We start from the raw sequence: 21,867 nt of genomic DNA on the forward strand, positions 1-21,867 counted from the left end.
TCATTATGCGTTGGGAAGACCTGCACCCAAAACAAATTTCCCTCTACGAGTGGCGTACACTCTGCATGGCGGAGTGCACAGTCCACTCTTTATAGTGATGATCAGTTTTTTCTAATTTATTTTTTTACATTTCAGTTTTTATATCACGCTTTTAAAATTGTTCTGACCTTTTATCTCTTGCTTTTTCTAAAGGATAATGTGGAGTAGTTCAATATACCATAAAGATGAGTTACTATACTTCATTTGCCCCTGTTGCCGGACGTTAGGCATCTGTATATTTGTTTGGGACATCCGCAGGACATTGTTTGGAAATGTTTGAATTTTTGTATTTACCCAGTTATGTCTGCATTTAATTCGGGGTCACTGCTATACTTCACCAACAGTTAATATGCCTTGTAAATGTCCTGCTGAGTATTCACTACTCTAGAGGCACTCATTGTTTGTGTGAAAATCCAGGACGCCTGTCCAGAACTCTTTGCAAAAAAATTGCGTACAGTAAAACTATTTTAAACAAAAAAAGGGATGTCCGTCTTCTTTTTTGCCCCGTAAATAGTTAAGTAATGTAAAATGTTTATATATGTAATGTTGATAGTAAACACATTTTTAAACAAAGAGGTTACACATACACTTAGCACGGTGTTAGGGGTTGGGGATGTATGTGTCTACGGCACTGAATGGTGGTGATAATTATAGGACAGTACCTGGGAGAACATAAGGGTAATGGACCACCAAGGGTATGTTTGTAACCTAAATGAAGGAGGGTTATTTTGTGTTATTAAATAGCAGAGTTTAAGTTATGGATAGGTACTACCTGAAGTCTGGATCTTCATCTTCATTCTTCTGGCTCTCCTGTGTATATTGTTTTGTCTGTCTAGATTTTCTAGCGGCAGGGTCGCCATCAGGGGAGGACCGTCTTGCCTCGAGTCCTGGAGGGAGGAGAGAGAAAGGGGAGCCTGGGGGTGCAGCGATGGCATGCAGAGTGAATTGATATGAACCATCGTTGCGGCAACAGTGCATGTGGGCTGGGTCACATGCACCGTTGCCACAACGATGGTTCATTGATTTCATACGATGAGTACCACTATTTTGTTTTGTTGGCACTAAATGCACTTTAAACTGTGAACGGACGTTGTCTTTTGTGGCACTTGATGGATTGATATAAAACGATAAAAAACTTTCTACTACATTTATCAGTGCGCTGGTCGTCTGGTATTCTGGACATTGCTGCTAATTATTTGTTTATGACCTAGCACCTAAAGAAGAGCGTTACATCAGTATGAGTGTGCGGGATTTGTGATGTTTTTTTTTTATATATATATATATATATATATATTGTTTTTACGCACGAATTGATGTCTTATCCCTTGTGTAGTTCCACCCACCTCTGCCACACCTTCCCTTCCCAGGGGCCCTGCCAACTTTGTTAGTACCGTGCCCCCCAATTTCAGATGGCAGCACCGTCTAGCGGCATTTAAAAAATATTTTTTTATGTAATTACATAATTATTTATTAAAGAAAACCTTTACAGATTTTACAATACTTATAGCACATTATTACACATTTAAAATTTTAATAAATCACAATATTTATAGGGTTAACCACAGTATTTTTTTATTTAGTAATTGTTTGAAATGTTTTAAACATAAAGTAAATTATTGCAGTTAATGTTTGGGTGACTTTAAGAAATTTGTTCATCCTGCCATGACACCGCCCCTTCGCCATTAAAATAAGCCAGGTACCGCTCCCTGACCTCTTTTACAGCTGCTGTGCTGGCAACTGATAGTGGCAGATGATTCACAGATGCCCACATTTCCTCAATAGGTTCCGAAACATCTGGAGCAGTTAATGACATTTGACTTTGTGCTTTCCTCCTAAGTAAATTGTGCAAAGCATACAATGCAAGCACAACCCAATCAATCTTATCAATTCTGAGATGTATTGGAGTGACGCCCTGGACAGTCTATAATTGAAGATTCGCCTTTCCCTGGTGAAAGTCCTTTGGGCGTAAGGCTTGAAAACGTGTTTGTGTAAGGCGAATGCCTCATCGGCTACAAACACATAACTCAGGCCATGGTTACACTGTTCATCTGATGGTAAATTTAAAGTGTTATTGACCATTCTGTCGTAGAACACTATCTTTTTAAAAGATCCACAATCAGAGGCCCGTCCATTTTTTCCCACGTCCACAAACAAAAACTCGTAATTTGCAGTGAATACTGCCATAAGGACAATGCTAAATATTCTTTTTTATTAAAGTAAAAGGAGCCCGTTTTGCTTGGAGGGGTTATTCTGACGTGCTTTCCATCAATGGCACCTCCACAGTTTGGGAAATTCGATTTCCTTTCAAATTCACTGGCGATGGATTTCCAAACTTCTACAGACGATGGAAACTACAAAATGAAAAAGAAAGATTTTCAGTTATAATATTGAATTAACAGTTGACACATCTTACAGTATACTATTTGATTAACATTAAATGACTACTTTAAACTTGGTGATCAGACACTGTGACTAATACATAATAGATTTTGTCCATACAGGGGCATGCAAAAATAAAAATGCGCATGTGCTTTTCCTGGAAGGGGGATTTTTTACTCTATAATTTAATTACATTTTTATACAGGACTGATAACCCCTATCACAACGCAGAAGGTGGGTTGCACCGGGAATTTGTAAATGCCTGCAACCCGCCTGAGACCCCTTTCACAGTTCCAGAGCGACACAGCAATAATGCCAGGCCCATGACAGTCAGGGTGAACTTCTGTACAAGCATGCTTGCTTTCAGATTGGAAAAGCATGTACACTGGATGCAAAATATTTAAATCTGACCCTTTTACAATAACTACTAACCCTCGGTACTGTTCATTCATGTGCAATAACCCTGATTTTTTGTTTATGTAATTTCAAAAGGGCTATTAAACTATTCATGAGGAAGTTTTCTAATAAAATACTTGGTGCAGAAAGTGCAGTGCACACCCACCTCCAAAGGACATAATGACCCTGTTAACTTCATACACAACAACCATTACAATAATGATCCACATTTTAGATATAAATGGTCTATCTGCTTATAAGGCTAGAGGCAACTCACATATAGAGCCATATAGAAAAGACGGCACCTTTTCGGCTCATGCACTTTTCGCCGCTATTGCCAGTTTCAAATGCAAATTCGCAGCGAGCGCATCCCCGCTTTTCCACCTATTCAATAGCCGAACAGGTGACAACGCCAATCAGCGAATTTGTAAGCGGCGAAAAGTATTTAGTAGTTTGGGGAAATCAGTCTGAACCCATAGTTAAGATGCACTCAAAACGGAAATCAGTCCAGATGTGTTCTATTATAGACCTAATACACGTGTATTGTGTACTTAACTTGTGCTAAATGCTCTGCAGACGCATCTTTGAAAAAAGTGATGAAGCATGTCAGAAAACAGTATTTTAGGGTGAAAATAAGTAGTCCCATCATATTTGGGGTACTTGAAAATGGGTGCTAGCATATTTTAATGTCTCTAAAGTGTACTTTAAAAAAATTTAAAAAAACACACTGCTACATGCACCTGCAATTCCAAAAACAACTGGCCCCCCCAGAAGCCTATTTGCTAGTTTTTAACTTTGTCCCCACACTTTGTACTTTTTCACTCAAAAATTGACATGCGTATTTTGGGCAGAACGCTTTTTTTAAATCTTTTTGGGGGGTGATTTGTCCTTTGGGGGGGTGTACCAAGGGTTCTGGGTGGTTTCCCAACATCTGCACCCAAAAATATAGATTTAGCATTTTTTTTTTCTCCTGCCATTCAGTGGAGAAACTTTTTTGCCTATTACAGTACATTGCATTGAGTTTCCGCTTAGGCGAATTGGTCCCTGGAATTGTATATGGCGAAAAGATGCACATAGGTGAAAAATGGCAGACGGCGCTACTTTTTCGCCATTTTTTTGCCTTATCGCGGCTGATTGAATATTCCCCATAATGTCTCTTTGAACACATACAGTGCATACTTAAACTACATTTTTTTTTACCTTTAAATACTCTGATTTCAGGGCCCTATATATGACCCTACAGGTCTTGGGGATGATGATGCCCAAAGCCTGGGGTGAGATTAAGGTTCCAAATTTAAGATCAGTCAGGGATCTTCCGGTGGCTAGGAAGTGCAGGGTAGCCACCAGCCTCTCCTAAGCCGATATCGACCTCCACATGCTTGTATCCTGCCTCTAGATGACAGGGGTCACAAGCCTCAACTCCTGGAACGTCACCAAATTCCGTTAGTCATCCGGGTTATTCTCACGAATCTCCATCAGAAGAGGGATGTGGGACATGGTATCCCTCCGCAGCAGCCACTCCTTTGTCCAACAGGAACGAGGCCTTCTCCTCCTCTCGGCCCTTACCCTTTCAGGCAAAATCACAACTCCTGCATAGGCAACCAAAACCCGTTGGCGTATAGGATCCATGGTAATAACACAATAGATGCACTTTGCTAAAGGCAAGCCAGAAACAAAGCAGATAAAATTAGCAATGCAACAGCATTAATCAGGTAAAAGCTAACTCCAACTGGCTGCTAAGGGTAACTGCATATTTACACTATGTAAGTAAATAAGCCCCTGTTGTGTGCTTGTATTTTAGTAAATCACTGCATATAATCTAATATGTCATTATTTAAATGATAAATTCCCACTATTTGAACTGAAAATATTGCATAAAAAAACATGAAAACATAGCACATACAAACCTGCGTGTGATTAAATAGGGAATGCGAAGTTTCATTTCTCTCTCCGTTTTGATTGTGTACCATTCATTTCTCAAACATGGCACAAGCCAAACATAAACCCTATTTTAAATCAACACCTAAAATGCCAATGCAATTCCTCTGTCTACCCTGCAAAGATTACTGCCTATATTTTCTTACGATGGGCTTGATTTGGATTTGGACCAAACCCAATGGTTTACGTACAAAGCCAATGTTTGTGGATGCAGGACCAGGTCTGCGCATGTGCAGAATGGGTCCTGCGTGACTGCTCGCAGTCCCCCCTTAGCCAGAGCATGAATGAAATTCTGTAGCGTCTGGGGGTCAGAGACTAGGACCGTTCTACAAAATGGGGGGGGGGTCACCCCAAGTTTTGTAGGTGTGCAGACAACGCAGAATTCCTGGACCCGGCTGACCAGTTCTGATGGCCAGTCAGAGTAAGCTTCAGCTTACGCAGATCAGCTTACGCAGATGCAGCACTTGGATCACAGATGCAGGCAGGAGGCGCCAATTTCCTACAGATGCCTTCTGCTGCATTTGCATTTTAGTTGTACAGTATTGCATTGCCGTTTCCCTGCGGCTGCGTAATAACGTCCACATCATAATCAGGCCCAATATTCTTCTGCCTTTTTTTTCCTACCATTTACAGCTTTTGTTTTGTAAATGTAAATATTTGATTGTTTTTTATTATTACTATATTTATATTACATGATTAATGTAAATATTACAATACACGACACCACACTGACATAAAAAAAAACGTTTCCATGGCGAAATACATCGCTGTTGATATCACTCCGATAGCTTATAGTACACTTTCATTAGATAAGCACGCACTGGAAGCAGAAGTTAGCTGTACAAATCTTATATAAGGTGATGAATTCCTTCCCATTAATCTTGGAGAATTACGGTAGGTTTTTTGCTTTTATACAAATACTCACTTTATTACTTTTTTGTTCACAGTTGCAATGCGCAACGGAATATGCTGGTGCTATATAAATGTTAATAAATCCTGACTTAATTACTTTTTTTGTTCACAACTGCAAAGCGCAACAAAATTTGCTGGCGCAATATAAATAAATGTTAATATTTAACAAATAACTTTTTTGTTTTACATTTCTTGATAAAAAATTAAATATTTTGATTTATAATAGTTTTATTTTCATGTGAGAAGAGTAGTTCTTTGGCTAAAAGTTAGTCAGTCAACCCATGGTGTGTACCCAATCATTACCATTCTGAGACCTTATAGTTCCCCAACAGTGGCAGTGCCACAGGCTGCCTGATGTAAGCCTGTCATACACTCTTTTATACACCTGCTACTCATCGCATGGAGATAGCTGTGAATAGACAAAAGCTAGCTGTGAATAGACAGGAGAAGCAGGGGAAGTATACTTTCTTACCCACACACACACACACTGGTGGCACTGGCTTTCCAGAATGTGCTCTGCTCTCCTGCTGCCCATCAGTTCTAGCTCCTTCTCTCCGCAGCTATCACTCACACTAGGCCCCTCCTGCTGAGTGTAGTCACATGCCCAAGTGATGTCATCAAAGGTTTCTTCTCCCACTAGAAACTACTAGTAACTGTCGTTCCCGAGATGATGCTGCTGCTGCTGCTGCTGCTGCTGCGCGCTCCCTGAAAATGTTGCGCAGGTTGTAATGCAAAGAAGGGCAGAGAGAGGAAGGAGCAGCAGCAGCAGTGCCAGTGCCCGTGCTGCGAGCTGACCAGGGCAGGACCAGCCCAGTCATCTGCTACCTGCTTACTTCACCCCAGGGAACCCAGGCTATAATAACATCCCACTGACACAGCAGCAGCACTGCATACAACAACTACAACAGTTGTGGGGGAAATTGCGGGTGGAAGGGAGGTGTCACTCTGGAGGAACCTGCAGCAGCATTTGGCAAGGAGGAGAGAGACAGAGAGGCAGCATTGGAAGAAGCAGAGATCATTGGGAAGATTTAGGCACTAGCTCTGAACTTTGTATTGCCTTTACACATTAGCGGGAACATAAGTAAAGGCGGCTGCGATAAGGAAGTGTTACCTTAGTAAGGCAAATAATTCACATTTCTGCAGGCTGCAGGGGGTGGCTTTTAGCAGGATAAAAGCTGCAGAAGAAAACACAATTACCAAAATCCACTGGTAGTTATTATCCAACATAGAAGGGGGCGTGGGCATCCCATACCTACAATATCACAAGCAATATCAGCAAGGACAGGGGTATTTGTATTTACAAGTAAGACGAGTGACTAATAAGAGATTAAGAATCTGGTCATTGCAAGAAGTGGCATCTTTGCAGCCACCTAGAAGGCTGTAGTGTGGCACAGCACCATTGGCACCCGTGCATTGCAGAGGGGGTGTGTCACCGTGCATCTCTCACTCTGCAACATAGGGAAAAGCTTCCTCTGCATTAAGAAGAGAGTGTCTACCAGTGGACTGGAGACTACTTGGCACAGAGAGACAACCCCAGAGACTGGCATGGAGCTGTCTGCCATTGGGGAACAAGTGTTTGCAGTAGAGAGCATTCGTAAGAAGAGAATAAGAAAGGTAAGATATCATGACTGAGGGTACTTTCCTGCAGGGAGTGACATCGCATGGCAAACAGCCTTCCTATGGGTTTAGAGTTTCTCAGCTTTGTTAAAGATGATGACAGTTTGGAAAAAGGCAATAACAAATGAAATACTGCAACCACAAGCATGTGTTTTATCTCTGGTAGCTGTTTAGCTGGCTGGGATGTGTAGTTTGTGTAATTACAGTGATACACAGGTTGTCTGTTGTACAGGTGACCAGATTGGTTACACATTCACCAATTTGTTACAAGCCATGCTATAATGAGCAGGCAGTGATGTGATTCAGATTCCAACCCATCTGCTGCCTATTGGCAATGGTGGGCATAATTGGTTACAACTTTGAATGATACTGCTATGCTTTTCCCATTTTACAAATATTTGTTGATGAACATCATCGCCTTTTATGTTATCCAGTGTTTTGTGTTTGGAACATATAGTAAATAGAAGGTCTTCTATAAATGCTTGTTCTAGATATTGTCATTTTAATGCACTTTCATCTACAATCATTTATATGAATCATGCATGACCTACTAATTTAACAGGACATTACAGAACTTGATTCTGTCTGTTGATCTGACCAATCTGTATAATTACAGTTGTACCTTGTTCCAGTTACTTTTTGTAATATTGCATAGAACATCAGAATCCCTGGACTCTGATAGAAACACATTTTACGCTAGAAGTGACTCATTGCTAAGTTAATCTTTCTATAGGTGACTATTCCAAGCAGTGACTCATAGAGATGACTCACATTACAAATGTTTGTTTTCTGTCTATTCTCAAGTGCCAGAATTACACAGGTGAACAAAAGCGTTTGAACTGATTTAAAAAAAATCCTGTTTTTTTTTTCAGTTTTGAGTATGCGACATATATATATATATATATATATATATATATATATATAATATACATATACAATGTATGCTGATGCGTGCTTTCATACATTAAATGTAATGTACAAGAAATAACCAGTTTCTATTTTTTTTACTCTGCCATATAATTGTTATTATATATTTATTTTACCACTGTCGACTGTTTGCTCCTACAGTATATGCCATTATTGAATAGAACGTGATGTGTCCATTATGAAGAGAGCAATTTTTTCTGTCTTTCCAGGGTAAAGTGGAATATCTTGTGAAGTGGAAAGGCTGGCCCCCAAAGTGAGTACAATAACTAAATATGAACCTTAAGAGAAAGAGATATTGGCAGTCAGATGGACTAATATATTGCATATTGGCATCTGTAGTAATTCACCCACACACATCCAATACCAGTGTTACACTATCACACATGTAAGCTCAGGTTCCCATAACCACTACGCACTTGATTCTACACTTGGCAAAAAGCATCTTTGAATTCTCCCGCCTTCTGCTCCTGTGTGTGGTAGGGGGAGGTGATTTTCCTCACTGTAATAAGTGTGTACTCTTCCTCTACCCCCTCAGTGGTACTCGCAGCTCACACCATTTATTTTGTCTGTAAATATGATTCAGTTTATGAGCCGAAATGTTCATTTTGAGAAAAATGCACCATTTAGTAATATAATTACCTTGAAGACTGACTTTACAGTCACATTATCCATTGTGCAGCAGTTATCATGTATAGCATTCCAAACCACTAATTCATCTGAGTGGTGATAAATAAAATGTACCAGTGTGTAGGGCCATCTTCTATTATTATTATTAATATTATTAACACTATTAATTACTTATATAGCGCCAGCATAGCCCACTGTGCTTTACAATTGGAATAAAAGTTTGTTATGCAAATAAACACTTGTGTATTGGTTATTTCTTAGTAAGTAAACTTATGTCCAGGAAAATACATATGTTGTCCTTGTAATGTTTGTAACATGTTAGATTTAAAGTGGAGATAGCTGTTTTGGTCCATTAAAAAAACGATGTGCTGCAATAACAGGTTGATTGTAGGATTGGTCCTAAGCTTTTGAGTATGCCCTCAGGTTTGTTTTTGGAGAGGTGAATATATATTTTCTGGTGTTAAAAGAGTGTCTTTGGATTCTATATCAGATTCTCAGACCTGGATTTTGCAACAGTGTAATAGCTTTACCTTTAGCTGCAATAAATAGGATTGTGATTGGATGCTTAAGTATATCTTGAACATTATGCAGGTCTGTATTTTGGGTAAAGGATGAATATCTGATAGTCGGCACCACTATGAGCTGTGTGTGTGTGTGCAGGCTCTTAGCATGGCACTGCCTGCTTCTAGATAAGCACTGCCTATTGAATACGTCTTGTTTATCACCTCTAATCTGACCGGGGGAGTGAGAACTCTCAGAGGAGGGGGAGCTGAGAGTGACGCATGAGTCATATGTTCACTTGTTTACTTCAGCCCTTGCTGCAGTGTGCGCAGGAACAGCAGAGGAAAGGTGTGCTCTGAGTAACCCTTTGGTTTCTAGGATGTTACATCTTTCATTATGAAAGATGTTAATTGCTGCATACCTACATTACATCAAAGTCATTAACCCTTTCATATTTCTGCGGATTAAGTCTAGACACTTTAAATAATAAACTCAACAAGATGTTTGCACTATGGGTTTGTTTTTGCAGCTGTATGTGACATTTATCCCTGTATCAGTACTCTTGTACAATAAGATGTGATCATTTTCCAGATACAATGTATTCGCAAACATGCTTTCTAATTCCTCCTAGTACAGTCTGCTCCTGCTTTTACATATTTTCTATATCTTCTAATTGCAGTAGCTTGGGATCAATAAAAAAAAACATCTTAAGTTGTTTATAAGATCAATTATTCAGTTCAGACACGGCTGATATGATAAAGTGAGGGGGAAAAGCAGGAGCAGAATATTGTGGAACAAGTGAATTGGATGGTGTTGGAAGATATGTTACATCAGAGTTTCTCAAACTTCTCATTAAGGGGCAGATGTACTAAGCTCTGGTGAGAGATAAACTACCAACCAATCAGCCTAACTGTCATTTTTCAAACACAGCCTGTAACATGAGAGGAGCTGAGTGGCTGGTATTTTATCACTTTCCAAAGTTTAGCACAGCTCCCCCTAAAGCTCCACTATCATCTAGTAAAATATATTATTAGGATACCCTCCCACTAGCTGGAGTCCTGTATTTCGCAAAGTTTCTCCATCCCTCTCGCATCCCTGGCTGAAGGGATGGGAAGGACGGGAGTACCAGTCACATGTCCCATCAAAGATATTGAGGCTTGTGATTGGTTCTCCATCTTACACCGACCTCCAGTGACTTGCTATGGTGATGAGCAGAATTGATTACCGTCACTGAATTACTGAACTACCAGAGCCCCAGGGAACATGGCTGAATAATTTAGAAGCCCCTCAGACTGGCTTAGACCATGGAGCACCTTAGTTATGTAACATAAACTGGTAATTTGATGAGGGTTTCCTTAATATATAACTTTAGTCAACAAAACAGGGAAACACTCAAAACATAGCCTGTTGAGAAATCTTAAAAGGAAACTGCACGTAGTTGTTTGTTTTCAGCTCATATGTAGTTTAGAAACAATAAATAATTTGTGCTAAGTGGAGGTATAATGCAAATCACTGGTGAAGCCTAAACATATTTTCCTGTTATTGTGTCATGGATCTGACTTGCAAATGTCAAATGGTTTTGTTTGTGAACCTTGCTTCAGCATGCTATCATGAGTGAAATAATCATTGTCTCTAATTGTGTATGTAAACTACTTATTTACATTATTATAAATATTTATATAGAGAGAGAGAAACTTGTGTGCAGTACACACTTTTTTTTAAAGCATGTGTGATCTAAATACAGTATAATTAAAATATTTTTTTATTATCATATCTGTATGTGCATTTAATGACACTGGTGAAGAATATAGGAACACAGTTTTCTTCTGCCAAAGACCACTAATTCCATTGCTCTTGGGTAACTTGGATTAGGGTCTGCATACAGCAAAATTCAGTCCTATAGAACCCTCTATGAAAACTTTGGAGAAAATGATACACCATTATGAAACTGTTTAATTCACTTTTCCTCTTTCTGAGGACTGCTTTGAAGGGTTTTGCCAACATTGATACAATGCAAATCTGGACAGATTTTGGTTTATGTATTTGAGCATGACTGTGTATGATGTACTTTATAGCCCGGGATTTATTCAGTACTGTACGGTATCTCTGACTTTTGTCCGATAATGGGGCCCATTTAGAGCAGGACAGATATATGCATTCACAGCATACTGTACGTTGCCAATATAATTGTATCTACAGTATATGTTAAAAGGTATATTACTGTATATGCATTTCCCCAACAATAGTGTACAGAAAGCATAGAGATAGCATAAAGATGTGGCGTAACTTTGCTGGTAGTACAAAAAAAAAGTAGCCCTATTTCTACACATTAAATATAAACATCAATTTTCACTTTTTAAACAAATGGGAATCTTAATATAGCTGTGTTAATGTAGTTGTGCTCACAATACAAACATTGAAGGGTCAATTGAATTAGGAGTGATGCAAAATCATGAAATGCATTGTACACATATCCTGTATATACAGTAGGTTTAATATGTGCATATAATATATATACCATGCAGAGCAGTTGTGTGTTACACTTGTTGCTATAAGAATAAAGAGCCTGATTTAGATTTTTTTGTCACTGCACATGTGTCTGATTCGCATGTGCATGTGTTGAGATACATTACTGTAGTCGCATGTTGCAAGTCTTTAATCGCAGTGTGATTGATAGGCAGGGAACACTTGGGGGAGGCAACGGGGAGTATCGGCTAAAAACGCAGGCGTTTCCCGACTGTTTCAGGGGCGTGTCACATCCTACATCTGTAACCCTGTACGCAGGAGACAGGGCTCCGGCATTTCATTCTGAGTGACCATAGTCTCAAGGAGTCGATGTTGGGTCTGATACTGCTTATGTGTAGGCAGTTGCGGACAGCTGCGATGGCTCCGATTGGCGTCTCAGTCCTGCCGGCTGTACCATTAGCATAAATCCTCAGCTAAAAAATTTGCAGTTGCGGCAGCAATAGTGTACCACTCTGTATCAGGCCAAAAAGTATTAAAAAACAATACATTGCGACTAATTAATTAAAATATAAATTTTACTCATCAATCAAACTTAAAAAGACTTCTAGTGTACAGTATAACAATTACATGTCGTGTCATTAGAAAGAGAAAAACATCTTTATATTTAAATTAAATTAGACTATATACTGTAGTCCTGTAATCTCAGCATATGTTATATAGCTTCAGTACATTATACAGATATGTCCTTATACATTTAGCCTGAATACGCCATGTGGCGCAAGATGCCTGGAGTGAGCCATCAGGGTCTGTGCGACTCTGCTAGCGTCGGGCCTCTTTTTCGCCCTAAAAAGCATCTTAGTCGCAATGTGATGTACTTGGATGTACCAGGTAACTGTGCTGATTAATTTGATATGCAACACTTGTATAACTGTTTGCGACTGAGTCAGTATATAAAGTACAATGTAAAAAAGCTGCAGCCGCTGCATTGTAGCACTTCATATACAGATTCAGAGACTCAGTCGCACATAGATACATTTTCGGGCTAAATTACGCCCGAGTTGCATGGGACCTGGCGACTGTAACAAGAATTTATGAGGAAACATATGTAAATAATTAAGGACTGTGCGCCTTGGTCCTATAAAAGGTTATGTATGATCTAGACAATGTAAATAGTTATATTGTCAGCTAATAGAACATCCAATTATGTGTGCCAATAGAAATATTGTTTTGGTCCTGATGTTACTTCCCCAATCTGAGACAGTGTTCGCAAATACGCGCTATAGCGCGTATTTTACCCGGGATTGAGAAATGGGGACTCACTTTTAGAAAATAGCCGGGGACGCGCTGTGCTGTGCCCAATTCCTAACAGCTGGCTGCAGCACAGCGCGTCTCCCTGAGAAAGACACAACGCTGTCTGGTAGAGCAGCCAATGAGAGTCAGATAGACTCTCATTGGCTGCTGCTGTGGAAAGCCGTGGTGGGATCAAGTGTCTTATCCCAGCATCGGCACAGCATCAGTGCCTGGCGCTGGGACAGTGTGTTTGTTCCCAGCGCCGGGTAAGCCACCACGGCGGGTACCTGGTGAAGGGACCGCCTGGTCCCTTCCACCAGCATCGGCGGTAAAGTGGCGGGAGAAGCTTGGCTCCGGGCGCAAGCTAAGTGGAGCTCGCTGCCTGGAAGCCAAGTAGCGGCGGCGGTTGTTTGGCACTGGCCGCGAGCCAAACACGGCTCTCGGTCCAGCAGCCAATAGGAGGGAGACGTGACGAGCCAATCGCGGCTCGCCGTGTCATAGCCCCGCCCACTCGCGGCGTCTTCAATTAGATGCCGCTGAGCGGGAAACTTCAGTACCGGGGGAGGAGTGAAGACCTCCCGAAGAGAGGTGTTGCGGCAACAATTCCGGCGGCTGCGCAAGAGGCCAGAAGACGGTGTGTTCAAGAAGGAAGATAGGAAGAGGCGGCGCCGCTGGCTAGGACGGGCCAGCGGCAGAAGAATGAAGCTGAGGACCGGAGAAGACTGCGGGGGTGGAAAGAAAAAGAGCTAACGAAGCCCCCACCCCCCCCCCTGCAGCCTCTTCCACCGTACGGATAGGCGGCCTTGGGCCAAAGTTATTTAACCCCTCCCTAGACCACCAGGGTTGTCGGGCACTAGGCCCGTGGCATAAATTCAGGCAATAGGCCTGTGGGTATATAGGTGGGCACAAGGCCCAGACTACATGGGCATTAGGCCCAATTTAAGGTATCTGTCCCACAAATAGGTGTGAGTAACTAATGCATTAGGCCCAGGTCACTAAAGGGCAAATAGGTGGGCCAATACTGGGGGCAATGCATAGGGGTGATTACTACTGGGGGCAATGCATAGGGGTGATTACTACTGGGGGCAATGCATAGGGGGACTACTAGGGGTAATGCATAGGGGGATTACTACTGGGGCAGTGCATAGGGGGACTACTACTAGTGGCAATGCATAGGGGGCCAACTACTGGGGGCAATGCATAGGGGGGAACTATTACTGGGGCCAATGCATAGGGGGGGACTACTACTGGGGTCAGTGCATAGGGGGACTAAAGGGAATTAATGTGCAGCATAATCGCAAAATATTGTCAAACCCCTCATCCTGCAGGCTATTACAGCCCTAAGATTAGCTGTTCTTTAATGACTATGGGAAAACTGTAAAGCTGGGTACACATTGGAGCAATGTCTGGCCGATATGCCGTTTCGTAGTGGCCTATCACCTTATCGCTCAGTGTGTATGCGCGCTCCGGCGGTCGCTAGCGACAGTCTCAGATTTGATTTGCTGCACATCAAACCTAGCAATATCGCTAGCGGCCAGTGCATTGTTAATGAATGACATAACGGTGATCGTTACGTCGTTCATTAAAGTCGTCCACTGTGATCGCAAAAACGTGCTATAGCGCGTATTTTACACGAATATGAGGACCGTGGACTCACTTTGGGAGAATGGGTGAGTCCTCGGGGATGCGCTGCGCTTACCAATCTTGTGGCTCCTGATTCAATGATTGATGTCTCCCTGGCCTGGCCAGGGAGGACTATACAAAGTGGAGGTGGAGCCAGACCTTTAACGCCTCACCTCCTGGATGCTGCATCCTCCAACACCACAGGGACATAAGCAGATGGCCCCTGGCACCACAGGCAGCCCCCACCGTGAGGACATCCCCCGGCACTACAGAGATACAGGCGGCTTACGGCGTGAGGACGGCCCCCGGCACCACAGGCGGCAGCCAGCTTGAGGACGGCCCCTGGCACTACAAAGACACAGGCGGCCACCGGCATAAGGACGCCCCGGGCGTGAGGACGGCCCTTGGCAGTACAGAGATACAGGCGGCCCCCGGCAACACAGGCGGCATCCGGCATGGGGACAGCCCCCGGCACCACAGGCGGCACCAAGCATGAGGATGGCCCCCGGACACAGGCAGCCCCCGGCACCTGGCATGAAGACGGCCCCCCGGGCAGCATATTGCGAAAGTGGACCAGGCACTTGGCCAGAAGCGGATTTACCCCAAGGCAACCCAAGTGGCCGCTTAGGGCGCGATGGGTCCCAGGGGGCCCTCCGACAGTGTTGTAAAATATCAGAGTGCTGGGCTGGCAAGTTGTCAGTGATTAGACAGCTGCCGGATGCCAGCTCCAGTGCACACCTGCGTCCTACTCAGTGTGTTGTGCGTGTCACAAGGACAGTGCGAGGAGCCGGGACACGCCAAGAGGAGAGTGAAGGGGGTGAGTGAGACTGAGCCTGAAGTACAGTGCAGCAGTAATCTCCCTCTCTGGCATCGGTCATCTTCCCGTGATTGTCCTGCTGTCAGCGCCTGCAGCAGCCAGCACAGCCGAGCATCTTTCACCTGAAGGTGGGCCCTTCTTAGCAGGCAGCACATCCCTCTCCCCAGCATTCAGCTGACATGCTGCAGCAGTGGCGGCACTGGTGTTGGTGACACCCGGTGCAACCAATATACCTCCCCCCTGGCTAAAAAGGGGCATGGCTTCACGGGAGCTCTGGTGATATCACTAAATGGGGCGTGGCCACACGGAATCCCCAGATTACTCCGATGTGTGAGATGGAGACATTAGGTATTATACTACTGTGTGGGCATAATGTTTAAGAGGCAATACTACTGTGTGGCATAACTTGTATAAGGAGCACTACAGTGTGGCGTAATGTGTATATAAGGAGCACTACTTTGTGGCATAACGTGTATAAGAAGCTCTACTGTGTGGCCTAACGTGTACAAGGAGCACTTGTAAGGATTCAGGATTGCCTGGGATCGGCAGTTACTCACCGTGGTGCCAGCTTCCGCTGATCAGTCGTGTGTTCAGACACCAGGTGCAGCGACGGGTGATGCACTGAATATTCTCCTCAGGGCACGGTGAAGACTTCTATGCGATTCCCCATTGCAGAGTTCCCACGGCTGCTGTCATGGGCGCAGCCATGTTGTCTTTATCACCTAAGGGTATAAAGCAGGCCTCCAGGAACAGAACATTGCCTGAACAACTTCTCTATTTCCAGTTGCTGCTGCACTGAAGTGCTGTTCCAGGCTCCACGCTGTTCTTATCTCCAATGCTCTTTCACTGACTCTGCTGATATTCTCTAGTGTGCTTCTCATCAGTCTCAGTTGATATTCTCTAGTGTGTTTCTCATACTTCTATGATATTCTCCAGTGATAACCAACATCGGTCATTACCGATATTGTTCAGTGTGCTACATCGGACACTACCGATATTCTCCTGTGTTACCAGCATCGGTCACTACCGATATTCACCAGTGATGTCCAACACAGGTCATTACCAATATTCTCCAGTAATATTTAACATCAGTCACTACCGATATTCTTCAGTAACATTCAAAATTGATTATCACCGATATTTTTTAGTGTTTATCTCCAGCCACTCAGTTGTCTTCCTGTCAGTTGCTAATTCCTGGGTCCCTGACCAGGGGGCCGCAACCTGCTCATTGGGCGCAGCTAAGACCATATCCCACTTGGAGGGGTCACTGATGAAAATCACCAATGAGTTAGATTTTGCGCCTCTGGTCAGGTCTCGTCAACACCCAGTATTAGCAGATGAGGAAGTCCTTTATGCTTCCTCCTCGTTTACTGCTGCCTCCCTATCTGGTCCCCATGACTCCCAGTCCCCTGCCTGGAAATCACAAGGGCCAGGTCGTGACAGCACTACTGTGTGTTTACATGGAGTTAGGATTTTAGGGTTGGTGTAGTGGTTAGGGTATTTGGTTTAGTTTAGGGGTTTGGGTTAAGGTATTATGGATAGGGTATTATAGTTGATGTAGTGGTTTGGGTATTAGGGTTAGTTTTGGGGTTTGGATATTAGAGAGAGGGTATTAGAGTTGTGTTGCAGTTTGGGTTAGCGGTTAGGGTTAGTTTTGGGGTTATGGTATTAGGGATAGTGTATTAGGGTTAGTGTAGTGGTGTGGGTTAGAGTATTAGGGTTAGTTTAGGGATTTGTGTTAGGGTATTATGGATAGTGTATTAGGGTTAGGTTAGGGTTTTGGGATTAGTTTGGGTTAAGGTATTAGGGAGAATATAGTGCTATGGATTGTTTGAAGGGGGGTGCCCAAACCAGTATCTTGCCTAGGGCCCCATGAGTCTAAATCCGCCTCTGCACCCGGCTACACAAGGAGCTGTGACAAAACAATGGTGTCTGACCTGGAGGATAATTCATGTAAGTTTAATAAACGGGTGGGAGTTGGTTTGGTGCGGTGGTGGAGCTGTGAAGGGTGTTTGGGGCTGAGGGTAGCTTCCCGTAGCTGCTGCTAGCAGTAAAGAGGAGTGGGCAAGCGGCCAGTAGGGGGTACCACCGATTGGCATTGGCAAAGCAGTAGTGCAGGTGTTCGTGGCAGTGTGATGGGCCGGCTGCTACTGCTACTTTCAGCTGCCCTTCTATCTACCCTACCCCCTCCCTAATCCCAGTACTGCCTGCTCCTAACCACCACCTTGCCCCAGTACTGCTCCAACTGCTATCTACACCCAGTACTGCTGCCCAAACCCTCTCCTTGCTCCCCAGTACTGTACGAGCTGCTATCTACCCTTGCCCCCAATACTGCCCCAGCTGCTGTCTACCCTAAACCCCTCCCTACTACTAGTACTGCCTGCTCCTCACCACCTCCTTGCCCCCCACTACTGCCCCAACTGCTATTACTGAATGGCTCGTGGGCCAATCGGAACCGGGGGGCGTGGCTTCGCGGGCATCGGGGGCGGAACTATGCTCAGTGTCCCGGCACCTTATTAAAAAAAAAAACTATTCGGTTATGTTCTTCCATCGATGTAAAATCGCTCACACATGGTTGAAATATGATGTTTTAAAATCGGATGACTTTTGAATTTGTCATGCAAACATTTTATATTCCACATGTTCACAGTCTGTAAATTGGTGAGACAATTGCCCTGAATTGATGCTTAATCATCATAATATTGAAACTCTCCAAGAGACTTCCATAAATAAAATAAAGGAAAGATGGTTGTCTCCCTGCATATCACTGTTACATATAATTGCCAGCAACTATCTGCATATGAATAGAGTCAAAACATCTGGGCCATTCCATAGAAAGTGAAACGAAACTGACAAAAAATAATTTAGCAAAATCACTTCTTTTTCAAGGTAAATTTGGTCAAAAAAACAACAGTGTTCCCTATAAAGGTGAAGAGATGTGGAAACACTAGTATTTCTGTAAATGCTAATCCTGAAGCTAGCTCCTATAGGAAAATGCACGTGAATAGCAGTATTTCAAGAGGATGTGTAAAAGGTTTGTGATGACTCAATAATAATATAAATTTTTGTACACATACTGTAGTACAGGGGTCTTCAACGGGTGTCCCGCGGAGCTCTGTCGGGTGGCCCGCCGACAGGGAGGAGCTGTTTCCCGCGGCCAGCCAACAGGCTCCATTAGCCGGGAGCACACTGAGATTTTATTACCCGGCTCCCTACCTGCACCGCAATCCCGCAGTGTGTGCAGTGCACTATGGGAGAGACGTCATGACGTCTCTCCCATAGTTCAGACAGAAGAGCACCCTGGCGGACCGGACGCAGCAGACGCGGGAGCGGGGTTTAAGGTAATTAGTAGTATTTTTTTTTTTTTTGTAAGTGGGGGCACTATATAAGGGGCAATACCACTACTGGGGATACTGCATAAGGGGAATTACCACTGTGGGCTCTACATAAGGGGCAGCACTACTGGGGGCACTGAATAACGGGCACTACCACTACTGGTCGCACTACATAAGAGGCATTACCACTGTGGGCACTGCATAATGGGCAGCACTACCGGGGGCACTGAATAAGGGGTACTACCACTACTGGGGGCGCCACTACAGTGGGCATTGCATTAGGGGCACTACTGCTGTGGGCATTGTATAAGGGGCACTACTACTGTGGGCATTGTGTATGAGGGGCAAAAATGTGGGCATTGTGTAAAAAGGGCACTGCTGTGTGTCCTACATGAATAAGGGACACGACTATGTGGTGTAATGTGCATTGGGTGAATCAAGATCGTGCTACTGTGTGGCGTATAGCTTAGTGGCCCTCTGGCTTCGTTGAATTTTTCAATGTGGCCCACACTGTAAAAGGTTGAAGACCCCTGCTTTAGTACATTTACTACTAATATATATAAAAAAATTAACTGTGTGACTTACTTTCATGCTACATTAGACAACGAAACTGCACATGTCCCTTTCCGTCACATTGGATGTACCACTCCGTCACCAAAACAATTGTGTTTTTTTGTACTAGAACAAATGCACAAATATTTAGATTAATATATTATGAAACCATTGGATCTGCTTACCCTGCACAGGAAAAATCAGAGCCCAGCCTGGTCTAATTTCAGAGAAGTTTAATGTTATGTTACATCGGAAGGATTTTGTATTTTGAGTCCGGTTCCGTCACATGTTCATTGTAATTTTTTTTTTTTTTGCAACAATTACTAACTTTTTTTTACTTCTTTTACTAGAATCATCTTTAAGCTTTAACTAATTTATGATAAAAGAAAGAGTTCTATATTCATTATTCAACCTTATTAATTGAATGAGACTTTTAAATGTATCCAAATGTCCCATTCCGTCACATGGAGTAGCCCATCTGTTATGTAATGCTTTATCACTGTGGCTAGCACAGATTTGGTAGAGAGCTACAGGAAGGCCTCACCCTCACCTCACAGCTCTCACTGGCTGCCTGCTAGACATAGCCTCACTTCTTCCACAGCCAGCACTTTCAGCGCTTGGAGCAGGCGGTTACCACCACAATTTCCCCTTTCAATTGCAGGCAAGCCAACACCACACTTGTGCCCCTCCCTCCCCAAAAGCAACCACCCTTCCAACGGGGGGTAGGGAAACAGATGAGGGAAAGGGGGGAGGGGGTCAGAGATGAGAGCGGAGGAGGGAGACAGGTGAAAGAGAAAAGGGTGATAGATGAAAGATAGGGGACAGGGTAACAGAGACAAGCAAGCTGCAAAGATGTCCCCGGTTGCATAGTAGCAGCCTACAGAGAGGAGTGAGTCAGAGACTAAGCAGGGTCATGTCTGAGGCAGACAGAGAGTGAGAGACTGCCTCCAACGAACCCATGAAGATGCAGTGATGCAGACACAGTAGCCAGGAAGGAGTCAGGGGAAGCATAGCTATCAGGAATTTAAAAAACAAATAAACAGAATACCATCAAATGATAAAAACATAACCATCAGAACAAAAACATTGATGGTTAGTAACCATCAGATTCCAATGTCCATCCCTACGCTGAACCTGCAGGCTGACTCCGGCTACCACTCCTCCACCATGAAGTGCTCCCTGTCCAGCGTGATAATCCCACACAGCCACACGCCCTCAGTGAACAGGAAGCATCTCCCATGGAAATCAGCTCTTTTCTCAGACAGGGGCATCACGGCGAGGAAGCTCAACAGGAAGCCAAGGAGGAGGAGGGGTGCACATGGAGGCTGCTGAAATATGTACAGGTCATCTGTGAATTTTCTCAATTAAAGTGGGACTTAAATCAAGTATATGCAATAGCAATATTTTGGAGACTTTCTCAATGTTTCCTACAAATTCTCCAGGAGACCTATGACTGTGTTGTTGCGATTTTGCCGGTGTTCAGAATTTCCTGCTCTGCCTTCTATTGATGTCATGTGCCTTTATAATGAAACTACTTCTGGTTGCAATGAGAGGAGTCAGTACTTCAGGCTTTGAATACACCTTTCGGTCTCAGCCACCTGGTTTCTCAAGTGATATACGTTCTGTTTGATTAAACGGAGGTCTGCTCTTACAACTCCCACATTTAAATAAATATATTCAAACATGATGCAGTTGTTTCCATTAAATATATAGACTATTTATATGTACTAAATTGTACCACTGAGCTTTATCTTTTTTTTTTTTTACAATTACTGTCACAGCGCCTGATTCAGCAAGGAACACAAAGGAGAGAATGCATGCACTCAGCTGATGTTTTCCCACTGTGAATGCGTATGCATCGCACTGCGTGTGCGCGAACTAGCCAGTGTGATCGGGTTATGGTACGCAGGCTATACGCAGTGTGTACGCAGACCCTTCCGAAATTGATTGACAGAAAGTGCTGTTTGTGGGTGGTTGACGGGGTGGTCAGGCGAACGCAGGCGTTATAACGCCGATATAGGGGCATGCATAATTAAGCCAGTGCGGCGGCATACACAGCAATACCGTAAGCTGTACACAGGAAGTGGCCAAAGTCCTGCAGCAGTTCAGGTCAACCAGTATTTTCCTAATGGGTCTGATGTTTCTCGATGTTACCGATGTCTACACTATCTTGCGTGCTGATCAGGCTGTGACTAATGGGAGATGGGCGGCTTAGTATGGGGCTGGGCGTCTGCAAATTGTGCTGCGGTCTCCGTGCGTATGCATTAATTAGCATATTCTCGCAGCGGACGGGTGCGTGCGTCTGCATCCGTGCATTCCTTGCTGAATCAGGCCCACAGACATACAAAAGGACTGTGGGGGGCCCCAGGGTTTAACAACTGTGGGGGGTCCTCCGGCAAGGCTGGCACCAGAAAGTTTGGGGTCCAAACACCTTTCAACACACACACA

General features: G+C 43.6%; 1 protein-coding gene and 1 long non-coding RNA gene across 3 annotated transcripts in view; one reads left to right on the forward strand and one right to left on the reverse strand.

Moving 5' to 3' along the window:
• Positions 1 to 1,614: 1,614 nt before the first annotated feature.
• Positions 1,615 to 6,212, reverse strand: LOC148479029 (uncharacterized). 2 transcript variants are annotated; one of them, XR_015872008.1, is made up of 3 exons: positions 4,722 to 6,204; positions 4,015 to 4,469; positions 1,615 to 2,390 (listed from the first exon to the last, which is right to left on the reverse strand). It is a non-coding gene; the product is annotated as an uncharacterized LOC148479029 (long non-coding RNA). The 2 variants fall into 2 exon arrangements; XR_015872007.1 differs by having other exon boundaries at positions 1,616 to 2,390; positions 6,137 to 6,212.
• Positions 6,213 to 6,325: 113 nt separating this feature from the next.
• Positions 6,326 to 21,867, forward strand: part of CBX7 (chromobox 7) — a 34,563-nt gene continuing 19,021 nt past the window's right edge. The window contains exons 1-2 of the mRNA XM_088455030.1: positions 6,326 to 7,278; positions 8,418 to 8,461. Of these exons, the coding sequence (XP_088311156.1) occupies positions 7,210 to 7,278; positions 8,418 to 8,461 (113 nt within the window). The 5' untranslated portion in view covers positions 6,326 to 7,209. The remainder of the gene's footprint in view (positions 7,279 to 8,417; positions 8,462 to 21,867) is intronic.

The sequence above is a fragment of the Taudactylus pleione genome, unplaced genomic scaffold, assembly GCF_031769625.1.
Source record: "Taudactylus pleione unplaced genomic scaffold, aTauple2 ptg000642l, whole genome shotgun sequence".
In the NCBI taxonomy this organism is placed as follows: Eukaryota; Metazoa; Chordata; class Amphibia; order Anura; family Myobatrachidae; genus Taudactylus; species Taudactylus pleione.